General features: G+C 43.0%; 1 protein-coding gene across 2 annotated transcripts in view; it reads left to right on the top strand.

Annotated features, from left to right (window-relative positions):
* Window positions 1–24,375, top strand: part of LOC108885141 (serine/threonine-protein kinase 32C) — a 64,848-nt gene that overhangs the window by 22,953 nt on the left and 17,520 nt on the right. For both annotated transcript variants that reach the window (XM_018679339.2, XM_018679337.2), the window contains exon 3: window positions 18,407–18,558. In XM_018679339.2, coding sequence (XP_018534855.1) covers window positions 18,407–18,558 — 152 coding nt within the window. The remainder of the gene's footprint in view (window positions 1–18,406; window positions 18,559–24,375) is intronic.

The raw sequence follows: 24,375 nt of genomic DNA, 5'->3' as shown, positions 1-24,375 counted from the left end.
TGGTAAACCATGACCTCCAGTTGGCATTCATTACAGGACAAAAGAAAACTGTAATTTAAAGGAATTTGGTTAAAATGATTTCTACTATTCTAAAATAATAAAATAAACCACAACATAAAGACGTGGCTGAGAGAGAGGTATTTATCTCACACTGTAGCTCTGTGAAACATGAGCTGTACATCTCAGCTTGTGTAGGTGCTTTGAGAAAATGGCTTGTGTGGTGTGTAGTACTGTAGATGTGTGTATGTGTGTGTGCATTTGTGAAAGAGTGCGACTCGTTCTCTCACAGCGGGGAGTCGTGAGGTGGGTTGGAGCTGAGAAAAGAGGAGGCAGCCAGAGGGGAAGCAGAGGAAACCCCCTCATCCAACACTGCTCTTCATCCCTCCGTCTTTCTTTTCTCTTTCCATCTCTAGTGTTTTTTACGTACATCCAGTATTAGTGTTGGTATCTGTCTCTACCACTCGTCTCGCTGTCACTCTTTCAACACTCCCTGTCATCTCCCTCCAGTCTTTAAGCTCGTGCAGACTGCAGGGCTTTCAACATCTCACAGTTTCTGCACTGCACAAGACGTTTTCTGTCACAGACTGTTGTCCTATTAACACGAGGATACACTGATCTGAAGACCCTTTGTTCACACTGGGGGATTTTGGGCCATCCCAGTCTACATCCACCCTGATCTGCTTGTATGAAAATACTGTTTCTGGGTCCAACTTTGCTGAAACTCTCCTGTTTCTCATGTTTGAACAGATCTGAGTAAAGCTAGCCTTAGCTAGCCTTAGCTAGCCAGCTCTTCGCCTGGCTAAGGTGAAAATAAATATCTAGCTAGTTTTTCGCTGTTTTTGGGCAGACTGACTGAAACACAAAGATATGGACTCATAGCAAGAAACATCCTGTAAAACCCAGAGCTTATATCAGGGGTACCCACCTTTACTAGCGGTTGTTAACATTAGCTGAGTTAGCTGCTAACATTAGCTTTGTTTTTCTGCATTCGTTTAAAAACTATAACGTATCAGCTGCAGCCATTTCCTCTTCTCGTTCTCGTCACACAGAAATCAGGAATGACACTGAACAGTTTTTTTGGATCTGGGAATATTATTTTTATCAGTCGAGACGTCACAACTTAACAATCGGTTACGTCTTCGTTTTAAAACACATCGTTGTTGCTATGGCGTCCACACTACTCTGATCACATGACCCTTCTCAGGAAGTTGTTTCAGGTGAAACAGTGAAATACAGGAATATCAGTGCAGCTCCCTCCTCTCTCCGTCCTCTTCTGCTCCTCTCACAATTCAATTCAAGTGTGTTTTACGGGCGCAGCAGTAAAGAAATCTGTGTTGGCAAAGCAATATAGTATTATTAAAAATAAAATATGGCATTAATATTGTTTGAATTCCCTGTCTAGGCGCAGCCTCTCTTGTGTTTTGGAGCACCTGTCCTCTGATGGAGGGGGTGCAGAGTGATGGTAGGAAGGTGTGATTATTTCCACAGCAGTAGAGGATATAGCTCATTTGTAACATGCCTGCTCGGGGGCTGGACGCCCATATACAGCACCAGAGTAAGGATAATTGCTTGCTCCCCTGTTGCTCTCCCACTCCTCCTCTACCTTTCCCCCATGAGCTTCACACTTGCCCTCCCCCTTCGTCACTCCATCTTCTCATCTCAGGCTGCATATGAGGCCGTTTCTGCCGCGAGGCTCATTAAGGCCTGAGCTTCGAGAGCTCGAGGGGGGGCGGGGGTGACAGTCATCGACACTGACAGGAGTTCAGTGACAGCTCCTTAATGGCAGCAGTCAGATGGACAGGTAAACATCTAAACAGAGACAGGAGAGCACAGAGGGGGGGGTGGATGGAAGGTCAGAGGTGGTGCAGGAGCTCAGCTGGTGGTTTCCACATCCTCATACCCTGCACACACTTCAGTGGGAATGAAGCCTCATTAGGAGCGAGTGTGATGGACCTGGAAAGACAGACGAACAGACACAGGCACTGGAAACGAGTGCGACTGGAGGAGAGAAGGTAGACGAGGGGAAAAGGACAGCGAGAGAGGCTGCGACACCCTCATCACACTGGGAGAAGGCGACAGCATCTGTGGAAAGGTCAGGAGATGATGAAGCCTTTGTTAGCGTTTTCTCTGCTCTGCAGGACGGCTCACCCAGAATCCCCCTGACCGACAGCCTGATCGCCTCTCGCTCAGAAAGACTTCTCTCCCTCTCGTCTTTACCTTCTGGCTGCTGCAGGTGTGAAGAGACAGTCGAGGCAGATGAGAGTTGGTTTTGCAGAGAGCAGTTTTGCAGCACAGCCGAGCCTCAGCGTAGCCCTCAGCAACCCATTAGCCTAGAAATGTATGCTCTTCCATTACACTACACCTCTATAGGTTTCACAGCACAAAGCTCCGCTGCACAGCCTCTAAAGGAAGCACAGGCCATATGGATAAAATAGCTCCAGGACTTGAAAAGCTGTTTGAGCTCCAGAGAGCTCAGAAATCTTGAATCGCCTCATGTTCGTTTGTTTTGTTTTATAATTTTACCCATCTCTATTTCTGCTGATAAAAATGGCTCCAGAAATAAATAGGCCATTTGGAGGCGTTAATATTAACATTCCTGCCAACAAAATATAATATACATGGTGGAAAATGAGAATGGCAGCAGTGTTGTGAGCCAGAAAGCTGTCATGACCTCTAAAATTTCTCACTGCAGTGCATCTTATTTAATCAGCGTCCAAGTGTGCCAGAAGCTCGTCTTTGTACTTAGACACAACAACACACGTTAATGAGAAACTATCATGAGTATTGTTGCATTTTTACACTAATGAATGGGTTAAATTCCTCCTTATTCATTATCATTCCTCTCCAGAGAATACCAGAGCTCTCAGTATCCACATGCACTGTGTTGTTATTTAACTGTGTTAGCCAAAAACAGGACACAGAGTTTTGTTCCACCTCCACATTTCTGATAACTGTGCAGCTCCATGGAGAATGAATTTCAAAACTGTGACAGTACCAAGTATTTTTCTTAGGATAAAGTTATATTTTCTGATTAAAATCTGATAGAGAACTATGATAAAAATGACTCTCATTTGGCTTTAAAAGTTCAGATAAGAATTCCATCAGCCAGTAAACTTTATGTTCTGTCATCATCAGTGCAGCCGGCCTGGGCTGGAATATCTGTAGATATCTGAAGATACTGTAAATTCACATTTTTAGTATGAGAGGCTGCATCTGACCAGCATTAATTAAGTGTTCAATAGAGAGGAATGCAGCTGTCCATTCCATGAATAGCAATTAGCCTTAGCTACCTGATGAGCCTGAAGAGGTGTATATAGAGTTATCATACACATTGTGTATTTAACAAGATGTTAAACTCACACAAGCAGATTAATAAGGAATTAATCGACGACAGTCTCATGTGCAGCTACCTAGCTAACTAGTAATATTAATGGAGTGTTACTTCCTAGGCCCAAAGTTAGCAAAAGTTAGCATATCATATCCTCTTACTACAGTAGTTTGTGGGGTTATAGGGTTTACTGTGTAGTAGTCTGTGTAGTATTTCTCCACTGTGTGAAGCTGATTCTGAATGCTACCAGAGATTAGGCTAAAAGTTTTAGGCTAACAGTTAACAGCCAAGGCTAATTGTAACTTAGTCTCACAGTAGCAGTATCTTAGGCTAATGGTAGCGCTAGCTTAGGTTAATGGTAACTTAGGCTAATGGTAGAGAGTTCTCATTTTAATAAAAGTCAGCTGCAAATATCACAAAATCATCAGGAGATTAAGCTAACGTTAGCTCATGGAGCTAATGAAATAAAGTTAACTTAACGACTTTGCTAGCTGGTAAAGCTACAGCTGGTAAAAGCTGGTAGCCTGTTTTTGGTCTACGTCTGTTTACAATAAAGTTCCTATTGTTTCAGTAAATATTAAATATTTCAGCAGGGTTTAGTGAATCAATCAGTTGTGTAAGAAAGCTCTCATACATTTGACAGAGCAAACATATATTTGTGTAAGTGTTGTGTTGGTCCCACAGGGATATAAATGTAGTGACGTTCCCTTTAACAGAGAGTTCAGGGACTGAAACCTGAAAACAGAAGGATGAGAGCTGTGAGTGAAATACCTATGTCAAACAAGACGGAGATGGTCAGTTTTATCTCTCACTGATTTATATAAGCCTTCATTTTAAAAGAAGACATGCTGTATTATACAGTTCCTGTTGGGTCATGACACCTTGAATTATCAAACAGCATGGATAAAGATATAGAACAAGATCTCAGATAACAACTTTCCAAATTCTATCATGCTGATGAATATTTATGAGATATTCCACCTTTAATGAAACATGCACCTACACCTCTAACACCGTCAGTAAAGCTAAAGAGAAAATACTCGAGATAAGCCTGCAGGCGCTTTTTGTACATCTTTACCTTCTGTGATGCATGTAATCCTCATTATACCATCCTTATATTTTCCCACCTTCATACATGAGTGGCTTCAGTGTCTTTCCGTGTGTTTTCTGTAAATTAGAGGTAAAGCAGAGACTCTGGCGAGCTTGTTTATACTGCCGTGTGTTCAGAGCAATTTTCTGCCATTTGGAGTCTTTTCCCAGAGGGTTTTTTGGATTTTTTTCATCAGTTAAATCATGTGTATTTAAGTTTTTCTGTTGTTGCAGTCATTCAGCACAGCATATAAGAGGTCTGCTTTACTCTGTATTTTCCCTCTGAGGAAGGTTTTGAGTTTTATACGACCAGAACAACCATTAATTCAAACTGAAAATCAATTAAATCAGTGCTGGGGCCTGAATATTGACGATATTAACCTGACTGGGTACTGCCAGATTAAATGGATCAAGAAAATAATTGTTGAAGCTTTAGTCACAGAAATCCAAAAAGATTGTAAGTGGTGCAGTGATGATGTGTTTCTGTAGTCCAACCTGAAGTTAGCATCAGCCTGGTTCCTCCACATGTTAACGTCCCCCGACAACCTCTGTAGTCTCATTTAGACACTCGTTAGCAACCGCCTTTTTTAAGACACGTAAAAGCTTCAAACATCAGGAGTGGGGGATTTACTGACCCATTTTATGTCGGAGAATCAAACCTGAAAATGTCTTGAGCTTGTGTTAAAACCACAGACCTTATTTCAGACATTTAACCAGAAACACACTGACAACAGGAAGAGCTAACATGCTAACATGCTAACTGACTTCCTGGTTTGAGGATCAGTCCTGCAGGACTCTATCAGCAAAGATCTGAAGTGTCTGAATAATTATTGGTAGAGAGAGAGAGGCATTGGTGCATCCCTGTTAGTCTTCTTAGTTCTAACATGGAGTCATTACAGACTGGCTTTTCCCTTAGTTACACCAAATCCCTGTGTAATTTTCAGAGAGACGTCTTCAGAGACTGAAGCACTCACAGCCCATCAGAGTAATGTGTGTGAGTGTGTGTGAAGCTGATGTGTCAGGGGTTTCCCAGCAGAACGAGATGATCGATGTTATTCACTTCACCTGTCAGTGGTTTTAATGCTGTGACTGATCAGTTTATACTGTAAAGTCACTGTAAAGAAAACACCCTCCTCTCCTTTTTTTACTGCAGCTTCACTTCACCCAGCTCGGTCTCAGAGTACTCTGATCCATGACTGTGCTTATTAATGGTCATGCCTGCTGTAATAGTCCATCCTGGAGCTGTGCGAATGGACGGCCGAGCTCAGTAAACACTTTCATTTCCTGCAGGCTGACAGCAGCCGCCGTGGAGCAGGAGACATCCAGTGGAATGAACCAAATGAAAGAGCAAATTATTCCTTCTTCTCCCTGGATGACATGTTCATCAGACCCTGAAAGTGTGTTTGCCTCACTTGCCCCTCTCAAAGCACTCTTGCTAAAATGCAGCATTTGTGAGAGTGTGTGTGTGTGTGTGTGTGTGTGTGTGTTTTCAGGTTACCCTGTGCTCATACAACTCTTCCTCAGTCGCTGCTCGCTGATGACGGGTGTTAAACCGACAACAAACACAAGCTGAAACATAATCTGAGGGGATGATGGATGTCAGCACTTAATGTACAGAATATTTCCACTGAACGTCCCCCTCTGCCTCCCTCTCCTCCCCCCTCCTCCCCCTCAGGCAGTGGTCTTCTATCTGTTCGTGTTTCCCCGTGTGTCTCAGGCAGAGGCTTCTGGCCGACTTGGCACTTACCTGACCTAGAAAACAGAAAATCCGCAGCTTCCTGACTGAGTCCACTAAATTTAACACCCAACCTTTTTCTCCTCGCTGCAATCCTTATTGTCCCAGGAGCTTTTAGACCTTCTGACAACAATTGATAGGACGGCTAACTATAGCAGAACAGTGGCAGGGGGTGAGGAGGAGGAGGAGGAGGAGGAGGAGGTAAACAACACGCAGCCATCCCTGGGATTTAACAGTGACGCTTTGCTTTGAACATGAAAAAGCTCTTTTTGCATCCAAGTGATATGTTCAGCTAATAAGCATTTAATAAGTGCATGATGTTCAAGGAGCGCGTAACATTGAGATTAACCAGAGGGAGGTCTGGGTGGGCAGAGAGGAGCTGGAGGCTGAGGCAGACCTAGATCACTGTTTTTTAACATGAAAGATTTAGAGCAGCTGAAAGGGAACTTTTATTTTTGTTTGTTGAGAATCACCTGCCTGAGGCTGGAGCTCACAGGGACAGAGACAGTGACCTCCTCTGACACCTTAGAGGAGATATGATATCAAAATCCCACCTGAGTGTCCAGTGAAGGTGGACAGGTGGTAAGAGAGTCTGTCCCAGCACCTTGTACCAACCTTTGGGTCTCACAGTCATCGTCTAACTGTGACTAATGATGCTGTGATGTACTGGTGTGAGCTCTCACTGATAAAGAGGCTCTAAACGTTTGCAGAGTAAACATCAGGGGTTTTGGTGATTTCTCAATTCAAGAAGGATTTTTGCTGAGGAAGACTAACAGTTCTAGGAACATAAGAATTTTTTAATCCCACGTTTATGTTGCATTGTGAGTTGCTTGTTGCTTGTTGCTGTGTGCAACAAGTTAGCTCCACAAAATCCGCACCATGAAGCATTGGTCTAAAATGGCTTTTATGAAAGTAGAACTGTTAGAAATCATAATCAAAGCAGTAAAATAAACAAGATATTAGAGTTAAGAAGTGTTGGGTTCTGGACCTGATAGTGATATTTACATGGGTTCCCATCGCTCCGTTTTCTTTCAGGGATCTCTGAGAATCCAATAAAATTATCTCCCCTTTGCTATCCAACAGCTATCCACTATTTCCAGCAGGCAAACAGAGACGTTAGCTGCTAGCAGTGGTCTGCCTGGCAGTAATTTGAACAGCACACTTTCCTGTGTTTTGATTTTGACTGCTGCATTCTGGGGATTGCGAGACGTCAAGTACTGCAGCTGTATATGGCACAAGAACTCATAGTTTTTTTAATGATTTATCCTGAAACCATTAATGCAACAGCTAGGTTTTCACTCCTCAAATGAACAGAAAAAAAAATGCTGAGAAGAGTTTTGTTGTCGTTTCCAGTCACGCTGCATTAAAGTACAAAAGTAAACCATATCATAGGGCTCTATCGACGCGTAGTTATGTCAGTCACGTCGGATTTGGTTGTTCAATATGAAGATATACTTCTAATACAGACTTGAAGTTGCCGTTTGGTTGCATGAAATCCTGTGACCGTGGAGTGTCTCTCCTGCCGGGCTGCTGACAGCATCATCAGCTGGTTTTCACTCGCTGTAACACCTGTAGTTTCTGATTTAGCTGTAGAATCAGAGTCTTCCCGGCAGATGCATCAAACCTTTAGGAGGCAGCTCTACTGTACCATGACAACAGGGCTTTAGATACCATAAATCATAATAATGTAATGCCTCTAGAAATCATCCTGAGCCCCCGCGGTGGCTGCTGGTGTCAAGGTTTACAACCACTGCAGTATTTTAGGGTCAATTACTGAGTCATATCAGCATCCTTCAACAAGACACTACAGCCTGACCTGTTGGGTCATTATGGGATGTTCAGCCATAAACTGTGAGATAAATGTCTAAAGTATATGTATCATAAAATCCAGGAGTGAGGTGGTAGCAGTGAGTAGGATTTAATATCTCCTCTGTGATCGATGAGAAATGTTATTAAAGTAATGAACTTCCCAGTTTCCGATTTTGAGCAGAGTTTGAGGCTTTTGCCTTTAATATTTTCCACACCTCTTCATTCTGGCAGCACAATACTCAGTTGTTAGGTATCCCTCAGTTAATAAAAGGACATTCAGGGGGCTGTTCGTCTTGAACTCAGCTTTTTAATACCTCAGAACTTTATTAGGAGTATTGGTGCTTCAAGTCCAGATAAAGTTTTAATGAAACTGAGGGAGTAAGCACCTCTTGGGTTTAATTAAACTGAGCAAAGGAATTACCTGTTTGACCTAATAATTGGTTTTCTTTAGACATACTGGTACTTTTTCAAAAAACAGTTTCTCTTACCCAAACTAAATAGGACTCTTTTGAGTCAAGAGAATGATTTTTTTTATTATTGTGACTCTTCCAATGCCCTGTGGAATCATTATCCAGTGACCTCCCAAATTAAAATCATCCGCCCATCAGCAACCAAAGTAAAAGGGCTGAAGTTAGAGCCGGACAGAGCGTCTCAGTGGAATATATAATTAGTCTCATGATCTGCTGTAGATGGGTCATATGAGCAGATGGGTCACTTTGAGTCTCTGTGGATTATTTCCAGCAACTTTAGAAAAACTTGTGTTTTACAAAAATTTAATTTAAAAGTCTGTTGTTCTGTGAGATGCTTTGTACCCGTTAAAACTTTTTCCGCACTGATTTTGTTTCAGCAACAACAAAGTGACACCTTTAAATCTTTAACTGCAAACACTGAAAATAATGAAAGTTATTGATAATAATCTGCAGGCTGTGCTAAGGCAAGCCAACAAGATAATAACTGATCCATTTGTCATTTTAATAGATTCAGAAACTCTTTTATCCCCATTTATACAATAGACGGAGACTGAAACGATCGATCTATTATTTTTAATGTTTTTGTTCTAGTGCCTTTCTGTTGTTATCTGTTTTTCTCTAATGTATGGGTTGACTATCATGTTTTCAGATACGTTTCTGTCTTATGTATGTGGAGTGTTTTATTTGTGAGTGCTGGCGTCGTGTTTTTAAGAAATTCGTCCCGTTGTAGTAAACGTGATACCTTTCACTTGGACTCAAGTATGAACTGATAAGACTTCAGTGGTCAAATCTTTTCTTTTTTTCCCATACCTCAAGAATTTAACAGAAACTGTACAACCACAAGTCTGTAGTTCTTGTTTAACAGAGAAACATCACCTGTTTTTCACTTTCTAGAAAGATAGAATAGATGGTATGGAGTGATAAGCTGGACGTAGCCACCATCTGGAAGTTAAAATATAAAACCAACTACAACGTCTCTGAATCCTCCTCAGCCTCTCAGTGGGCTGTGTGCAGTCTGCATGGTTTACTGTGCAGCTGCTGATGGTCTGTTGAATATGAAATACTGAATTATTAATGAATCACTGTTGCCTTTTTAATGGATTACTGCTGCTTTTAAATCAGAGTTTACAAGTAGCTGCTCCCATCTCAACCCAGTGAAGACCCAGCACTGTTCTCCTGTAATTGCTGCTTGTATTGCCTCATTAGGGATCCTCAAAAGTTTTCAGAACATATGGGTGAATAACTGCGGTGGCTTTATTTAGAATGGTGGATGTTTTAATGTGTTGTTCAATCGCAGGAACGTGTCTCTCTGCCTGCCAGGCGGCCCCAGCTGACCCTGTGGAGATTAACTCCAGGAAACAGCCCGCTGAGCTCCTCGTTATTAGCGCCGTTCTCCTTTCTTAGCACTGATTAAATAATGATTGTGCTGCAGAAAAACAAAGTTAGTTTTATGCTCCAGAGCTCAAAACTATTAAAAGTGAGTGTCTGAGCTGTTGTTGAGGGTTTCTCTGGACACCTGTCTGTTGATGATGAGACAGACAGGTGTTCTCATCTCATCGAATACCTGCACATCAAATGACTCTGCACTTCTAACACCGTCCACAAGGAAATCGATAGGTCCCGCCTTCACGTTTACTCAGAGTGTGTGAGTCTGACCACCTCTAAAAAGCTCTCTTTAGGAGAGATAAGCAGCTGCTGTGTGCAGCTGGTGGTCAGAGATTACAGCCAACACTGTGACAGCATCTCACCCCCGGGCCAGCGCTGGAGACGTGGATCCTGGAGCCAAGTATAAACCCTGGACGCAGCCAGTATGAATGGACCTTTCCGTTCCTTTTTCCCTCTCCTTCAGTTGTATTTGCTCATTAACTGCAACGCCATTCAGATTCCCTGTTGCACAGGACTACAGCAGTCTGACAGCTGCACAGCTGAATTCATCGTCACCTGGACCGTAACGGCCAGTTTTACTCACACGCTTTATGTAAATACAGCTGCTTGAATCGGTGGTGTACGTTCAGTGTCCCTGCTCAAACAGAGCCCCGTCTGAATTCACATCATTACAGTAAACAAGTGGATTCAAGAGAATCCAGCTGGTGATATTCTGTATTTGACTCTTCTGTCAACAAATACCATTAAAATACAAATATCAGCGGTGAATTGATGCTGCTAACGAGCTGTGTTTATCTCAGCTGAAGATTTCAGGTGTACGTGAGATGTGATTTAATAATATTTAATAATAACGTGCTGATGCATTTAATAGAAACATAATTCACAAAAGTGATGAATACGTCACACATCTTATCTCTTTGGCCTGTGTTTGATGAGCTCCATATTTGTTGTTTTGAGATTTAGCCTCATAATAGTCGGTCTTCCAGTGGTTTTTAATTTGTGTAACGCTTTAGTCTGTGTAACATTTGAGAGTTCAGTCGGCTGCAGTCTGCATTCTCACCACTAGGTGTCACTAAATCCTACACACTGCTGCTTTAAATCATGGTACATTTTTAATTTTGATCAGTTTATGAAAAAAGCTTAAACCACTTCAGGTCTGTTCATTCTTATTAAGATGTATTTTATTCTGTTACATATACATATACAGAAATATAAACGTTTCCATCATGTGTTCTGCAGTTTTCCACTGTTTGACTGTGAATAACTTCACCTTCTTGTGTCCTTTTCTTCTGCTTTAGTTTAAAGGCGACTGAATGACCTTAGTCGATACCTTTGGTTGCTGCTTATTTCATTTATTTTCAGCGGCTGTAAGTCGTCCGGTGGACAGCGCCTTGACTTCCTCCTGTTGGACTCTGGTTCTGCTCAGGCTTGGTGAATGGTCCGGTGAATGTGCCAGGTTATTAGCCCAGCTCTGTCCCCAGATGCACCTCCAACCAGCCAGCGGAGAAATTTGGCTCCTCGAACTCGCCCCGAGCTTCCTGTTCAAAAACAAAATGACCTTTATCTCTGACAAATATTCAAAGCCAATTTGAAGAGCAGGTGTTCCTAAATTAGAATTTAGCAGAGTGATCATGGGTTGGCTCGTGCTGCTATTAGCATTTTGGAGATAATGTTACAGATTTAATTAATGTCTGCTACTAATCAGAGAGACCTGGTCTCAGAAGCCATCACTCAGTCTGAAGCGACACAACGACTGAAGGAATCTTCCACCTCCACTGATTTCAATCTCTGTGAAAATGTCTCCATTCATATGCAAATATCCTGCAAAACATTCAGCCTCACACCTCTCACCTCCAAACGGTTACTTTTCTCTGCTCTATACTAAACCAGTCTAATGCATTGAATTGCTAATTTGCTCTATGAATATATGAATAAATCCTTTTTAAAAGTCATCATTTCACTTGGCTGACCAGCCTCTGGGGAGACGGCGCTGGTTGGAGATGACTGACAGTGTGATATCTGATTGGTGGAGAAACTCTGGCTTTTAGATTCTGCTCAGCTCCTACGATCATTAGAGTCTGTAACAAAGACAGGCTTTAAATATCTGTGTTTAATGCAGCAGAGAGAAACGTGATCAGGAAAAAATGAATCCATACAGCAGTGAAATTACAGCTGAGCTCGGGTAAGGAGCAAACACGAGGCGCAGCAGGTGTTTTAGGGGCAGTGACGTGAATTCAAAGATTCACCTGTTGGTTTGCTGCTGCTTTGAAATCAGTTTTGAAAAAGAGGCTTTCCTCTGTCAGCTGTTTGGAGTCACTGTGATCAGCATGCACCACTGCTTCCACATGTGAAGCTAATCTCTACACAATTAGTCTTTAACAGTGCTGAGCAACGAGCTCAGAGCTAAATCCTAAAACCTAAAAAAGGTTTCATTATTTCTTTTAAAACTAGTAATCATGACTTCAGTTGAAATAAATGTCCAGTGGATTGTTTACATACATAAGTTGTAGCAAACATTGTTAGCTTATTCGCATGTACTTCCCAGCATGCATTGCACTGAGCTTAAAACACTTCTACATGTGTCTCTGAGTTAGTTTTACTTGGATCAAAAGTAAGAAAATGTATTGTAAGTGCAGCGGATCTTCAAAACAAAAAAGTTTGAATTTGCCTCAAAATTCAAAAATTTGTTGCAGTAAGTTGAATTCTCTGAACTCATTTTTTGCAGATTCTCATTTTTTGCTGCATCACTTTGGATGATGGGAAATAATGGAAATATTGTGAGACAGAGGAGGCGACTTTTACAGGGGAAGCACGCTGACAAATTAATATTTATTCAAGAAATGTGTTGATTATTTCTCTTCAAAAACTGACGGGAATATCAAGAGTTCCTTCCTTCCTGCTCTAGAAGGAGAAGGGGATCGTGGGTAATATATAACGTTGGCCTGTCTTTGTTGCCTACAGGGGGCGCTGCTGCTCAGTGAAGTTACATTGTGCTGCTTTAATGTTCATTCACAAAGACAAAGAAAGACGTAGAGCCTTTTCTCAGATTAATCTTCAGAGGATATTAATGCCTGAGCTGACTTGTTGAATTGGGTCTCAGAACAGTAATTATAAGAACAGCAGCAGCAATAAGAGTCGTAATAATGATTTTTATTTAGGTCCACGGGGGCACATCAACTAAAAAAGGGCGAAGAGGGGGGACGGGAGCTCGAGCTGGTAGATTCACCATCTCTGCATCTGAATGAAGCCACATGAAAAATTCAAAGGAGAAGAAAGAAGGAAGCTGAGGGATGATGCCTGATGAATACTGCTGCTGAGAACATGCACATACTCCACATTATTATTAACAGGTTCAAATCTGGAAGCTGAAAATATTTAAAATTAAATAATCCAACATAGTGAACATTTTACTTTACGCTCATGTAGTAACAGAACTGTGAGCTGGGACCATTTTTTAAAACACTCGACTCAGTGCTTTCAACTTTACAGATCACATCTGTTAGAAAATCATGTTCTGGAGCTGTTAGTCTGTTTGATTAGTTCCCAGACGATATGGCAAAAATATGATCAGGACTTTTTCCCCATGTTGATCGATATTTATCAGGATCTATGATCGGTGAGTTTGAAGATTATCCTGATGAAGCCTGAAAGAAACCAGTTGTTAGTTAAATATAATTTATTAACAAAAACAGAAACATGTTTTATCTGCCCTGAACTAAACATTAAAATCAACCTTGTCAAAACATGTACATAAAACAAAAACCTGTGACTGATCACTGATTTCTCTGATAGGACCTTCTATGTAGAGGAGAAGATTAGTCAGTCAGTCAGTTTGTGAAAAGAGTTTGTAGCTACAGTCCAGAACTTTAATCAGTTTCCTGAACATATCTTTCTCTGCTGAGCTCAGAGGCTTCATGTCTTTAACTGAGAAGATTCAGGACAACCTGATAGATGTTAGTTTTGGTTCACCCCTGTTAGCTGTTAGCCCTGCTAGCTGTTAGCTGTCAGTTGTTAGCTGTTTGTTCTGAGCCTCTCTCTGGTTCCACTCATGTTTCTGACTCGTCCACATCTTCCTTTTCCTCCGATAGGTCAGGACATTGGTCTGTACTTTTCATGCGTTTGTCGCGTTAATGCTGCCGTGTGATAGGCTGTTCCCTGAGCTTATCGTCTTAATCAACATCAATTTTATTGTGATTCCAGATGGAGATCATTTTATCCTCCAGCCCTGGTTCCCACACGACTGTTGTCAAGTATTTGGATGTTACATGTAGTTCAGACAGCGGACGTCTTTAGGAGACATAAACGGGTGAGGGTTCATGCAGGAAAAGAGACTTACTTGTCTCAACAGTGAAAGAAGGATGAAGCTGTGTACGAGACCTTTTGGTTTCCTGTTTGCAGGATTGAAATGAGTTTATTCAGTCTACCTTCCAGCACAGTGCAGATGGTACAGACTGGCCTGGCTGAGAGCAAAGAGAAACTGGGTCTGTGCTGAGCTCAACTGGGGAGGGAGATGGAAAAAGGGAGGGCCTGGAGCTGTGTTATCATGCTGAGGGCTAAAAAAAAGGAGGTTTGTGGTGTGGTGAGACTGAAATCCAATAAAAGGTTTTTTAGATTTAAATAGAGGAGTATTTCCTGCTGAATATCCTCAACTGAAAAAGTGTACGAGTTTGACTTTTCCCTGAGAATCATCTTTTCTTGACGGAGAAAAAGGAAGAATGTGTGTCAGATAATTAAAGTCTGCAGTTTGGAAGATTTATTGATCATCATGTGAAATCTGAATCTTAAACAGTTACACAAGAATCTATTGACTGTTTGTAATTAACTGTGAGAAGAGCAAAACAATTATTTTAGCGAGTTCATCTTGGACACCATGAACGCAGCATCGTCACTGTTTGGTTCCTGATAAAGGAGGAATAAAGCTCCTCGAACTCAGAGCTAACTGTTAGCATACTGAGAGCAGCTAGCATCATTGCTTATGATATTTGCCTAAATATAGGCTAACGACAGCTTTGATAACACAGATACAGACAATCTGTGTTAAATTCAGATGTGTGGTGCCTTGTTTGTTTTTATATTCAGTCCTTATGCTGCAGGGACTGATCCTAAAACCAGGAAGTCAGTTAGCATGTTAGCATGTTAGCTTCCTGTTGTCAGTGTGTTTCTGGTTAAATGTCTGAAATAAGGTCTGTGGTTTTAACACAAACTCAAGACATTTTCAGGTTTTATTCTCCGACATAAAATGGGTCAGTAAATCCCCCACTCCTGATGTTTGAAGCTTTTACGTGTCTTAAAAAAGGCGGTTGCTAACGAGTGTCTAAATGAGACTACAGAGGTTGTCGGGGACGTTAACATGAAAACCCATCTACTCACCAGTCCACCTTTACAGCCTCGTTGTGTTTCTACTCACGCTCTTTCAAACTACTCAATGAAATTAAGTTATTCAGAGTTTTCAGCTGTAAATCTGAAGCCGTTATCAACACAAACCTTTACAGACGGAGCAGCGGTAACAAAGGTGGTCAGGGTCTCGAGGATGAGCAGGTTTGATGAATTTAAGCTGCGATGAGCGAATGAACAGGACAGAAGTCGGGGGAAATCTGAGCTTGGAGAAGATCCAGACAGGAGGAAAGTGGAGAGACAGTCGAGTCAGACCTGGCACTCAGCTCTGTGCTGGAGGGGAAACCACGAGTACAATTAGATAGATGCTGTTTTACAACGTAATAGATTTCCCCCTGTCACCAGACAGATAATGTCCATTTTAACACCTCATTTAGCTTCACTCTCAAAGTCAAATGGGAAAAAAATCCTCATTGCAAAGGAAGAATCTGTGTTACCAAAGAATTTCTGAGGGTAATTTGAATATAGAAGGAGCATCTGCACAGCTGCACAGAAACCAGGCCGATTCTCTCCTGTTAGCATTTTTAGACTTAAAGACAGAATAAATGAGGAAAAGAGGAGCTGAGATGGGTGTTTTTGCAGAGTGCTGTGTGTAAAACAGCCATCTGTCTGGCTCCGGCTGTAATGAGCAGACCTGTGCCTTGGTGGACGGTTCAGTCCAGCTCAGACCTGCTGTCTGAAACAGAAGTAGCAGGGGGCTGTTTAGCCTTTAATGCTTCATGGGGCGTTCAAGTGCTGCACTCGGGCATTGTGGGACACTTTTAAGGACTGAAACAGCTGCTTAGAGTTTGTTCCTGAAGTGTTTTGACGCTGCATCCGTCTGTCCGTCTGTGCGGGGTTCACATCCACCTGGAGGAGGATGGAGAAATCGAGTTAAGGAGGAAAATCAGAGACTGCTCTTACATGCAGGTGCTCGGTAATCAGATTCCACCCTGACCCCCCGCCTCAGCCTTAAACCAAGGCTGGCATATTAAGTGTAATGCATGGGTGAGTAGCAGTGTTTCCTGCTGCCAGATAAACACACACAAGACAAAGAAATGAGCCGCCTCCATTAGAAATCTATCAGTTAACTCAGATTCCTCCTCCTTCCTTGTTTTCATGATATTGAACAGTTTTTTTTTCTGCGTCTTGTTTGTCGTTTTCTGCATTTGAAGCGACCATAAACCGTTTTCCCTGCGGCCCACTTAAACGTTTTACTGACAGTGCTGAGCGTTGGTGGCTTCCCTGCTCCACAGTCATGCAAATTAGATCTTACCACCCTTTGGAGACTGCTGTAAAGCCTTATTAAAGGAGAGATTCTGATTTTTCAAGTCAAACAAACAAACACACACACACACACACACACCACCATATGTACTGACTTCAGTCCTCGTCTCTGTTCAGGCCAGAAAACAAACCCACGTGACATATGGCTTCTGTATTAATATATTAAGTGTTGTATGTTACCTGCCAACACACAGGAGTCTTTCTACCTGCTGTGCATTGTTTTAGTTACTGTTGCTATGGTTACGCCTGGCGTTTTCGAGCCCCAAATTAGAGACTTTTGGAAACGCTGCCGCTCCAGTTTTAGTTTGAAAACTCACGGGTTGTGTTTTAGTCTGGACAGACAGAAACTGATCCCTGATTCGTCATGCTCCGAGCATGTGACCTGTGAACGTAACACGTGACGAATTCTTATTCTTCTTGTTCATAGTATTTCTGCAGCTTACGCCTGCAAACAGAGATAAAATCTACTGATAAAAACATGAGAAGCAACACATGAAGACAGATAACGTCAGACTGTCACAGTTGTTTTATAGAGTCAGGCAGATCTGGACTCTCACAACTCTGCAGCTGACACGTCAGAGAAAAACATGCGACGACGATCAGGAAGTGCGATGGAGGTTTGCAGACTCTTTAACATAATTCAGGCACGATCATGATCGGGCGGCTCAGATCGTCTCAGAGCAGATCAGGGAGGGTAACATCAGTCTGAACACCTCACACCACAGGAGAATCTGATAAGATCAATCTTTACAACCATCAGATGATCAGGTCTTCATTGACTCTGATCAGGAGGGGACTCGGGACGTGAATCAGCCTGATTATCTTGTAGTGTGAACTCTGCTTTAGCAACCAACTGGTAGAAAATCTACTTCCTGTTTACACCGACACGCTCGTGCCCAGTGCACGTGAGTGGTCATGTGACATGTTACTTCAGATACGGAGCTAAAAAGTTCATCTGGAGGGAGATGGTTTTAGTTTTACGTAGTCTCAGTTTCTATTAAGAGTCCAAATCCATCATTTAACTGTCTCCATGTCTGAGTCCGAGGACCTGCAGCAGATCTCCGTCCTGCCTCTGACCTTTTCTCAGCCACTTCCCGACAAAAACCACAGAACTCGTGATGAATAAATAACGGAGGTGATTCGTGTGGAAGTGGTTTCTGCGCCGCAGTCTTCTTCTCATGCTTGAAAATGAACGTTCATTAGAGCTGCTCGGCGGCGTGTCGGAGCAGAGGATCTATCCCCGACCATCACATTAATCAACACGCTGAAAGATGCTGTGGGCTATTTTGAAAACATGTTTTATTTGCACAGCAGAGAGAGGCTGAAACTCGGCTCAGACCTCAGCAGTGATGTGATTCTCCTCCCCACACATCGACCTGTGTGAATGTGATCATGCACAACACCTTATTTATTACTTCAACCAAACGTCACATATTTAAACATTACATTTTAAAGAGCTCTTGTTTTCCTTTCAAATAAGAAGTCATTTTTTTTTCTAAGGATACACATGCTCACAGTTCCTTTAACCATTTACTTGGTCTTTAAACATTTTTCCATGACACTGTTATCATTTGTTTTATCTGTAAGAATCTGCTCCTTCTTCTTGAAGTCATGTTTTTGGGGTAAAAACCAAATAAGGAAAGTTTGGGCTCCATTACTAATTGAACTGATAAAATCTCTTGTTGTATTTTTACCTCCTCTCAGAGGAGGTGTAAAATGTTCTCTTGGATTGTTCACATTTAAAGAAATCAGGAATATATCTTTATATATCGAGGTATATCTAGTGAATGTTTCTCCTTTGTAAAAAACTGAAAAATGTTTCTGTGAATGTTTATTTAATTACAGGCTTCTCAGTTTATCAGCAGATTCTGTTTGCAAACTGTTTATCTGACTCCTGTCCTTCTCTTTTCTCTCTGTTCTGCTCTGCAGGTATGCATTGTGCAAAAGAGGGACACAGAGAAGATGTACGCCATGAAGTACATGAACAAACAGCAGTGCATAGAGAGAGATGAGGTCCGAAACGTCTTTAGAGAGCTTGAGATCCTACAGGAAATTGAACATGTTTTTTTAGTAAATCTCTGGTGACTATCTTATGTTTTTACACTTTCAGTGTGTGGTCTGCTCTGCCTGTGTCAGTCATCTGCTTTGTCTGCCTGCTGTTTACTCTGAGAGACGTGCACGCTCACTGTTAGATCTGTGGCAGCCTTAAAATAGATGTACTCTTTGTGGATATTATGTTCCCACTGTTGCATGCACTTTATTTTCTGCGTTTGGCACTGAGTGGAAAAAAGTTTTGTTCGTTTCATTAAGGCCTGAAACAAATCTTCTGTTTGCTTCAGAGCCAGTTTACACAGGAGAGATATTTTGGGATATTAATTTTGACTCTGAGCCTGTGAAGCACACATTTGATAATTACTGTGGTTTGAAATGACCTTACTCTTCCCTTGAGTCTGATATGTGGGTGAACGGAGGCTGCTTTCATTATTCAACACTCATCTCCGAGTGGGACACGTTTCTAAATGTAATTGGGGACCTGGCACAGCATTCACGGCATATTACACAAAGCACTTTACTCCTCTGTAATTGGTGGAATGATATTGCACGTGCTCGTCTTCTCTGAGCGATCGCTGCCAGAATCTGACGTCACCACGCGGCCTGTGATGGATCGATTATGTTTGGACTGAGTCGGCCTCGTTCCCTCTCCAGGTTGTGAATGATTTAAGTTGAATCTACAGGATATTTTTTTCTGCTCTTCCAGAACAAACTCAGGGCATTTTAATGAGTGTACAGTCGCAGGCCTGTGTATTTTTATAGTGTAATTCCCTGCAGGAGTATATGAGTGCCAAAGCCTTCTGTGTTCTAGTTCCTGGTGCTCGCTCTCTCTCAGACTCTGCATCCAGCTCTGTTAGTGACAAAGATGCTAAAGTGTATCACTGCAGCTACGTGGGAATGAGTAGTTTCACACTTCACACCTCCTCTCTCTGCTTCTCCAAGTCGAAAGAAAAGTCCCGTCCATCTCCGACTGGGAGCTCAGAGGAAACATGATGCACCAGCAATTTATCTGGATCATCCACATACGTCTGTACGACAGCTTCATGTATGACGTCTGTAAGTCCAAAGGCCTTTTAACACTGGGGGGTTTACACAATTAATTCATCCGTTTTTGTTTTGACTACTTTCACACAGAAAGCAAATATAACGCAAAGAAAAAGCTAAATTTTTATAGAAAGGAGGTCGATTTTTTGGAGGCATCACAGTCACACAGACCATCAGAGGCTCTGGGTCAAAGGATCCTGGTTGTTGGTCTCACATCCCAGCAGGACCTCAACCTGTCCCACAAACATCCTAAAAAATACGTCCACAACCGGCCACAGTGCAGCGGTGTGAAAAAGCCTTAAGACTCCTTTACATCCAGAAGAATAACAACGAGCGCAGATAACTCCATAAACATTAAAGGGACAGTCCCAGTGATTTCTTCCTCCAGCCTGAAACAAAGGATCTAACGAAAATACCGACATGCAAGTCAGTTTTTATTGATATAGCACCAAATCACAACAGAAGTTATCTCAGGGCTCTTTTCATACAGACCATACTCTTTATATTATTATATTTACAGAAACCCAGCAGTTCCCACCAGGAGCAGCATTAGGCAGAAACCTCGAGCAGAACCAGACTCAGAGCAGGGCGTCTGCCTCGAGTGGTTGGGTTAAGATTGGGGTAGAATAAAGAAAAGAGAACATGGCGTAATCCAGAGTCCGTGTAATGATAGTTTTAAAAATAACTAATAAATCTTAAATGTAGCAGCAGGCGCTGAGCAGGATCGTGGGAGCAGCAGGAGGCTCGACATCACAGCTCAGACTCTACAGCTCCAGAGGCAGAAAGAGACGAAAAACACAAAACTACAGAGAGAGAGAGGCTAATGCGCTAATGCTAATGCGCTAATGCTAATGTGCTTGTTGAAGAAACAAACAGAGTCAGAATGATGCAGGGATCTCATCAGCAGGACAGTTTAGTTGATGCGTTGACGCTGACCCAACCTGCTGAAGGTGGTAACAGGTAGAGACTGAAGTAATAACAAGGTGCTAACTGAAAGTTAAAACACAAAGATGAGCTTTTAGTTTGGATCTAAAGGAATCTGTCTGATGGAAACAGGGAGGTTGTTCCAGAGGAAGAGACCCTGCAGCCTGAGGACACAGAGCATTTAAAGCGGAATATGAGGATTCATATAAGGATCATGCTGCAGATAGGATCAGTTATCTGTGCAGAGGTGATGATTTTGTCCCTCGTGTCAGTCTGATCTCGTCTGTATTTGGCTGCCCCTGTTGAAAAGCATAGGGAAGCTGTCAACTCTGCACAACAAAGAAAGCATCACAGTGAAGTGGGGGGGGTGGGGGGGGTTCAGACCATTACCGTCTGTGTGACAGGAGAGAGACGCCTCATAAAACCAGCTGTGTCTGGATGCAGCTGTGACCCTGAACTTGTGCAGCTGTGTTGATGTTTTTGAAATGTTCGTATCAGCAGACTCGTCCTGCGCAGAGCGAGAAACGAACGGTGTTTTTAGACCAGAATAACACCAGCCCTGTAAACACGACTCAGTGATGAACTTCTCCCATCGGCCGTCGCTCTGTCAAAACGATATCGAACTGTTTCTGTTATCTCTGATGTTGATATCGTGATATAAATAATGTGCAGAGCTCATAAGGTTCATGTGTTTGTGGTGAGACATGGAGCTGGAGAAAGCGACTGGTCTGTTGTTGTTGTTCAGGTTTCACTCTGGTTGTTTTAGGGGGACCAGCAGGACCTGGTCTGGGTCTGTAAAGTCTTTCATTGGGCTCTAAACGACGGCTCTGCTCCAGAAGCTTCTTGTCAGACTCAGACCTTTCTTTTCAACCGTCTCCTTGTCGGTTATGGTGTGTTAACACCAGCTGACAGTGCCCCTACGCACAGCCCAGCCGTCTCCTAGGGTTTTACCTAAAAATATGGTTCCATCCTCATCGAGTTCCTGGATTCTTACAGGATCGTCTGCAGGAGCTAAAGTCCTCCAGCTTCCTCTGTGCACACAAAATGTATAATTCAAGAAAAGTTGTGATTTTCCTCCTCAAGCTGTAGGAAGGCGAACACAGGGAGAGATGAAGAAAACAGTTTATAGCTGGAGTCCACGGCACGTCTGTTATTTCTGCCCCAGACGTTTTGTGAGCATCTGTGCGTTACATGTTGCACGTGTTTGCGTCGTATGAACTGTCTGCTTCATTTAGCTGCTGCTGCAGCCGGGCAGGTCATGAGACAGGACTGATGAGGACTCTGCTTCATCTCTCCATCCTCTCCCTCGCTGTAGGGCGATCGTTCACTGCGTGGGTTCGCTGTTTATCCAATTCCTCGTGGATCAGACCGTCGCCAGCGTCCATAGGCTTCTCAGTCAGAGCGTCACGACTTGTGGAGCTTGGCATTCGGTCACTTCAGTACATTATTAATGAACGTGTGATGGACCAGCTGGGGTTTTTGGGAGCTGCCTATTCTCAAAAGCAAACACACACACACAGAAAAAAGATGCAGCTCACGAGAAACAGCAGCTTTGATGAAGCTTCATAGGAGTGTTTTTATTGATACAGAGCCAGGAGGGAGGCAGAGAGACAGAGAGGAGGCAGGAAAACACAGCAAACAGCTGTCAGAGGAAGTAATGATTCCTGCAATCATCGAGAGAGGAGGGCTGCACGAGACAGCACAAAGAAAGTATTTGACATTGATTTGTTTTGTCAAAAAAGAGATGTGCAGACTAAGAGGATTTGTAAGGTTTTTCCTGCAGCTCTTACCTCCACACACACAGAGACTCTCTGTCTGAGACGTCCTCAATTCTGCTGTGTGCTTTTGAACAGCTGCGTCTGTAGCTCCAGAGGAAATTCATTAGGAAGCGGCCTGGTGAAAGCCCACACTGAGCACCGTCAGCCGGGGAAAGGCTGCTCTAAGCTGGGCGGATGTCAAGTTTGCAGCCCACAGTAATTGCTGCGACCATTCCCTCTCTGCACAGATACGATGTGTAGGAGTCGAGGGTGCGCTGAATGGATTACCTTGGAGGAGGAAAAATTAACTATCATCTGCTGCACACACCAAATCCACACAAATCCTTGTAAGGATTTGCGACACATGAGAAGTCGCTGACTTCTTCTTTCCCTCCTGTGTTTGAAACACAGAGGGTCGCCTCTCCCCACCCAGAGGCAGCAAATAACCAGCAGTGAACGTGTTCGCCTGGTCTGTGGAGTATAGTTCATCATTATAAAAGCAAGATTTCGCCTTAAGCGTTACATCACAACAGATCACTCTCAAACACCATCACCCGTTCTCCCCGAGGGCTCGGAGACGCAGCGGTGAATCATGACCAAATGGACGCTGCTGCGGTGGCGAGAGGAGCTGAGGTTGTCATCGTGGAGTCGGAGCTTTAAAGGCAGTCCCCTGGGATCATCCTAAAGGATTTTAAAGGGTTCAAAACCAACACAGGAGTGAGTCATGTGGAGGAGCTCCTCCCGGTCCATCAGAGCGGGAGGATGGATGTGCCACGTCCTGTTCTGACTCCATTAGGAATATTGATTTCAGGCCTGGATGGAACAAGGCCTGAGGAGACTGTGGAACAAATTAGCCTCTGCACCCCCCAGTCAGCAGTTATAACGAGTGAGGGGGGTTAGCTTCAAATCATCCTCATAAAAGCCAAAATACAGGTTCATTTCTCTAATGCAGCAACGTGCATCCACAGATTATTTTGCCCTGGACTTAAAAGTCTTGAAGGACTTTTAGTGAAACTGCCCCTTACACTACTTTTAAAGAACTTTTTGTAGGGCATGCACCTTGTGAAATCAGGCCGGTGGAGGTGTTGTGTCTTAAGGCGAGCGGTTGGAGGTTGGAGGAGAGGCAGCGTTCACTCACACCGTTGTTGCAGGAATCCTCAGAGGATCACGCAGATGTCTTGTGATTGACTCGTGCAGCCAGCCCGTCTCTATCATCAACTCTATGTAGGCCAGTGAAACTTTGCAGACCGACTCGAGCCAAGTGAATCACAAGCTCTTGTTTCTCTCTCGCTTTTTCCTCAAAAACTGTTCCCCCTCTTCCGCTGTCCCTCTATTTCCCTCCCTGCCTCCCTGGGCTCATTTGTCATCGTGGCCTGATTATTTCAGCCTGTTCCTTGTACTCCTTCCAGCCGGCTAACCTTCCTCTCGTAGTCGCTGTGACTGTCGCAGCCTAGTCCTGTCCTGGCCTTTCCACATGGCCTCCTCCTGGTTTTGGACAGTAACAGCTCTCTCCAGGCCCCAGATTACTGCAGGCATTCATTCAAATTCAAAGGTTTGACCCGTAACTCCTCTGTGCTCATTACAAAGCACCACTCAATAAACTGAGCTCATTTTTCAGTTTTCAGAGCAGCAGAGGGCACATAAACTGAGATCAGTGGTAAAACATTCTGACCCAGTGTTACAAACTCTATAACGCAGATATAAAATCATGATGACGCTGTTTAATGAGACGAACCCACAGGAATATATTCGTTCAACAGAACAGGTCTGATAAACCCTCTGTACATTACCTGTCCACACAGCAGACAAACGCTACGTCCAAGCTAATGGTTCATTCCATTTACATCAGAAGGTAGAACCAGCAGAAAAACATGGACGTTCACAAGAAAGTCTTTGTTGTCGATGCTCTTTCTGGGAATCAAAACAGATCTGATCCACCTGAAGAACACCTCAGTTGATAACGTTAGATTTTAATGCAAAGACCTCAGAACGTTCTTAAAAAGACGTTTGACTTGGAAATCTGACTTCAACTGGAACACACCATAATACCTTCTTAACAGTCTCATCTCTGTTGCCAACGGACTGTTGTCAGTTTGTTTGAAACTCCTGGATTGTTTAGTC

Source organism: Lates calcarifer, linkage group LG16_LG22 (genome assembly GCF_001640805.2).
Source record: "Lates calcarifer isolate ASB-BC8 linkage group LG16_LG22, TLL_Latcal_v3, whole genome shotgun sequence".
In the NCBI taxonomy this organism is placed as follows: Eukaryota; Metazoa; Chordata; class Actinopteri; family Centropomidae; genus Lates; species Lates calcarifer.
This window is presented reverse-complemented; position numbering and strand designations above follow the sequence as displayed.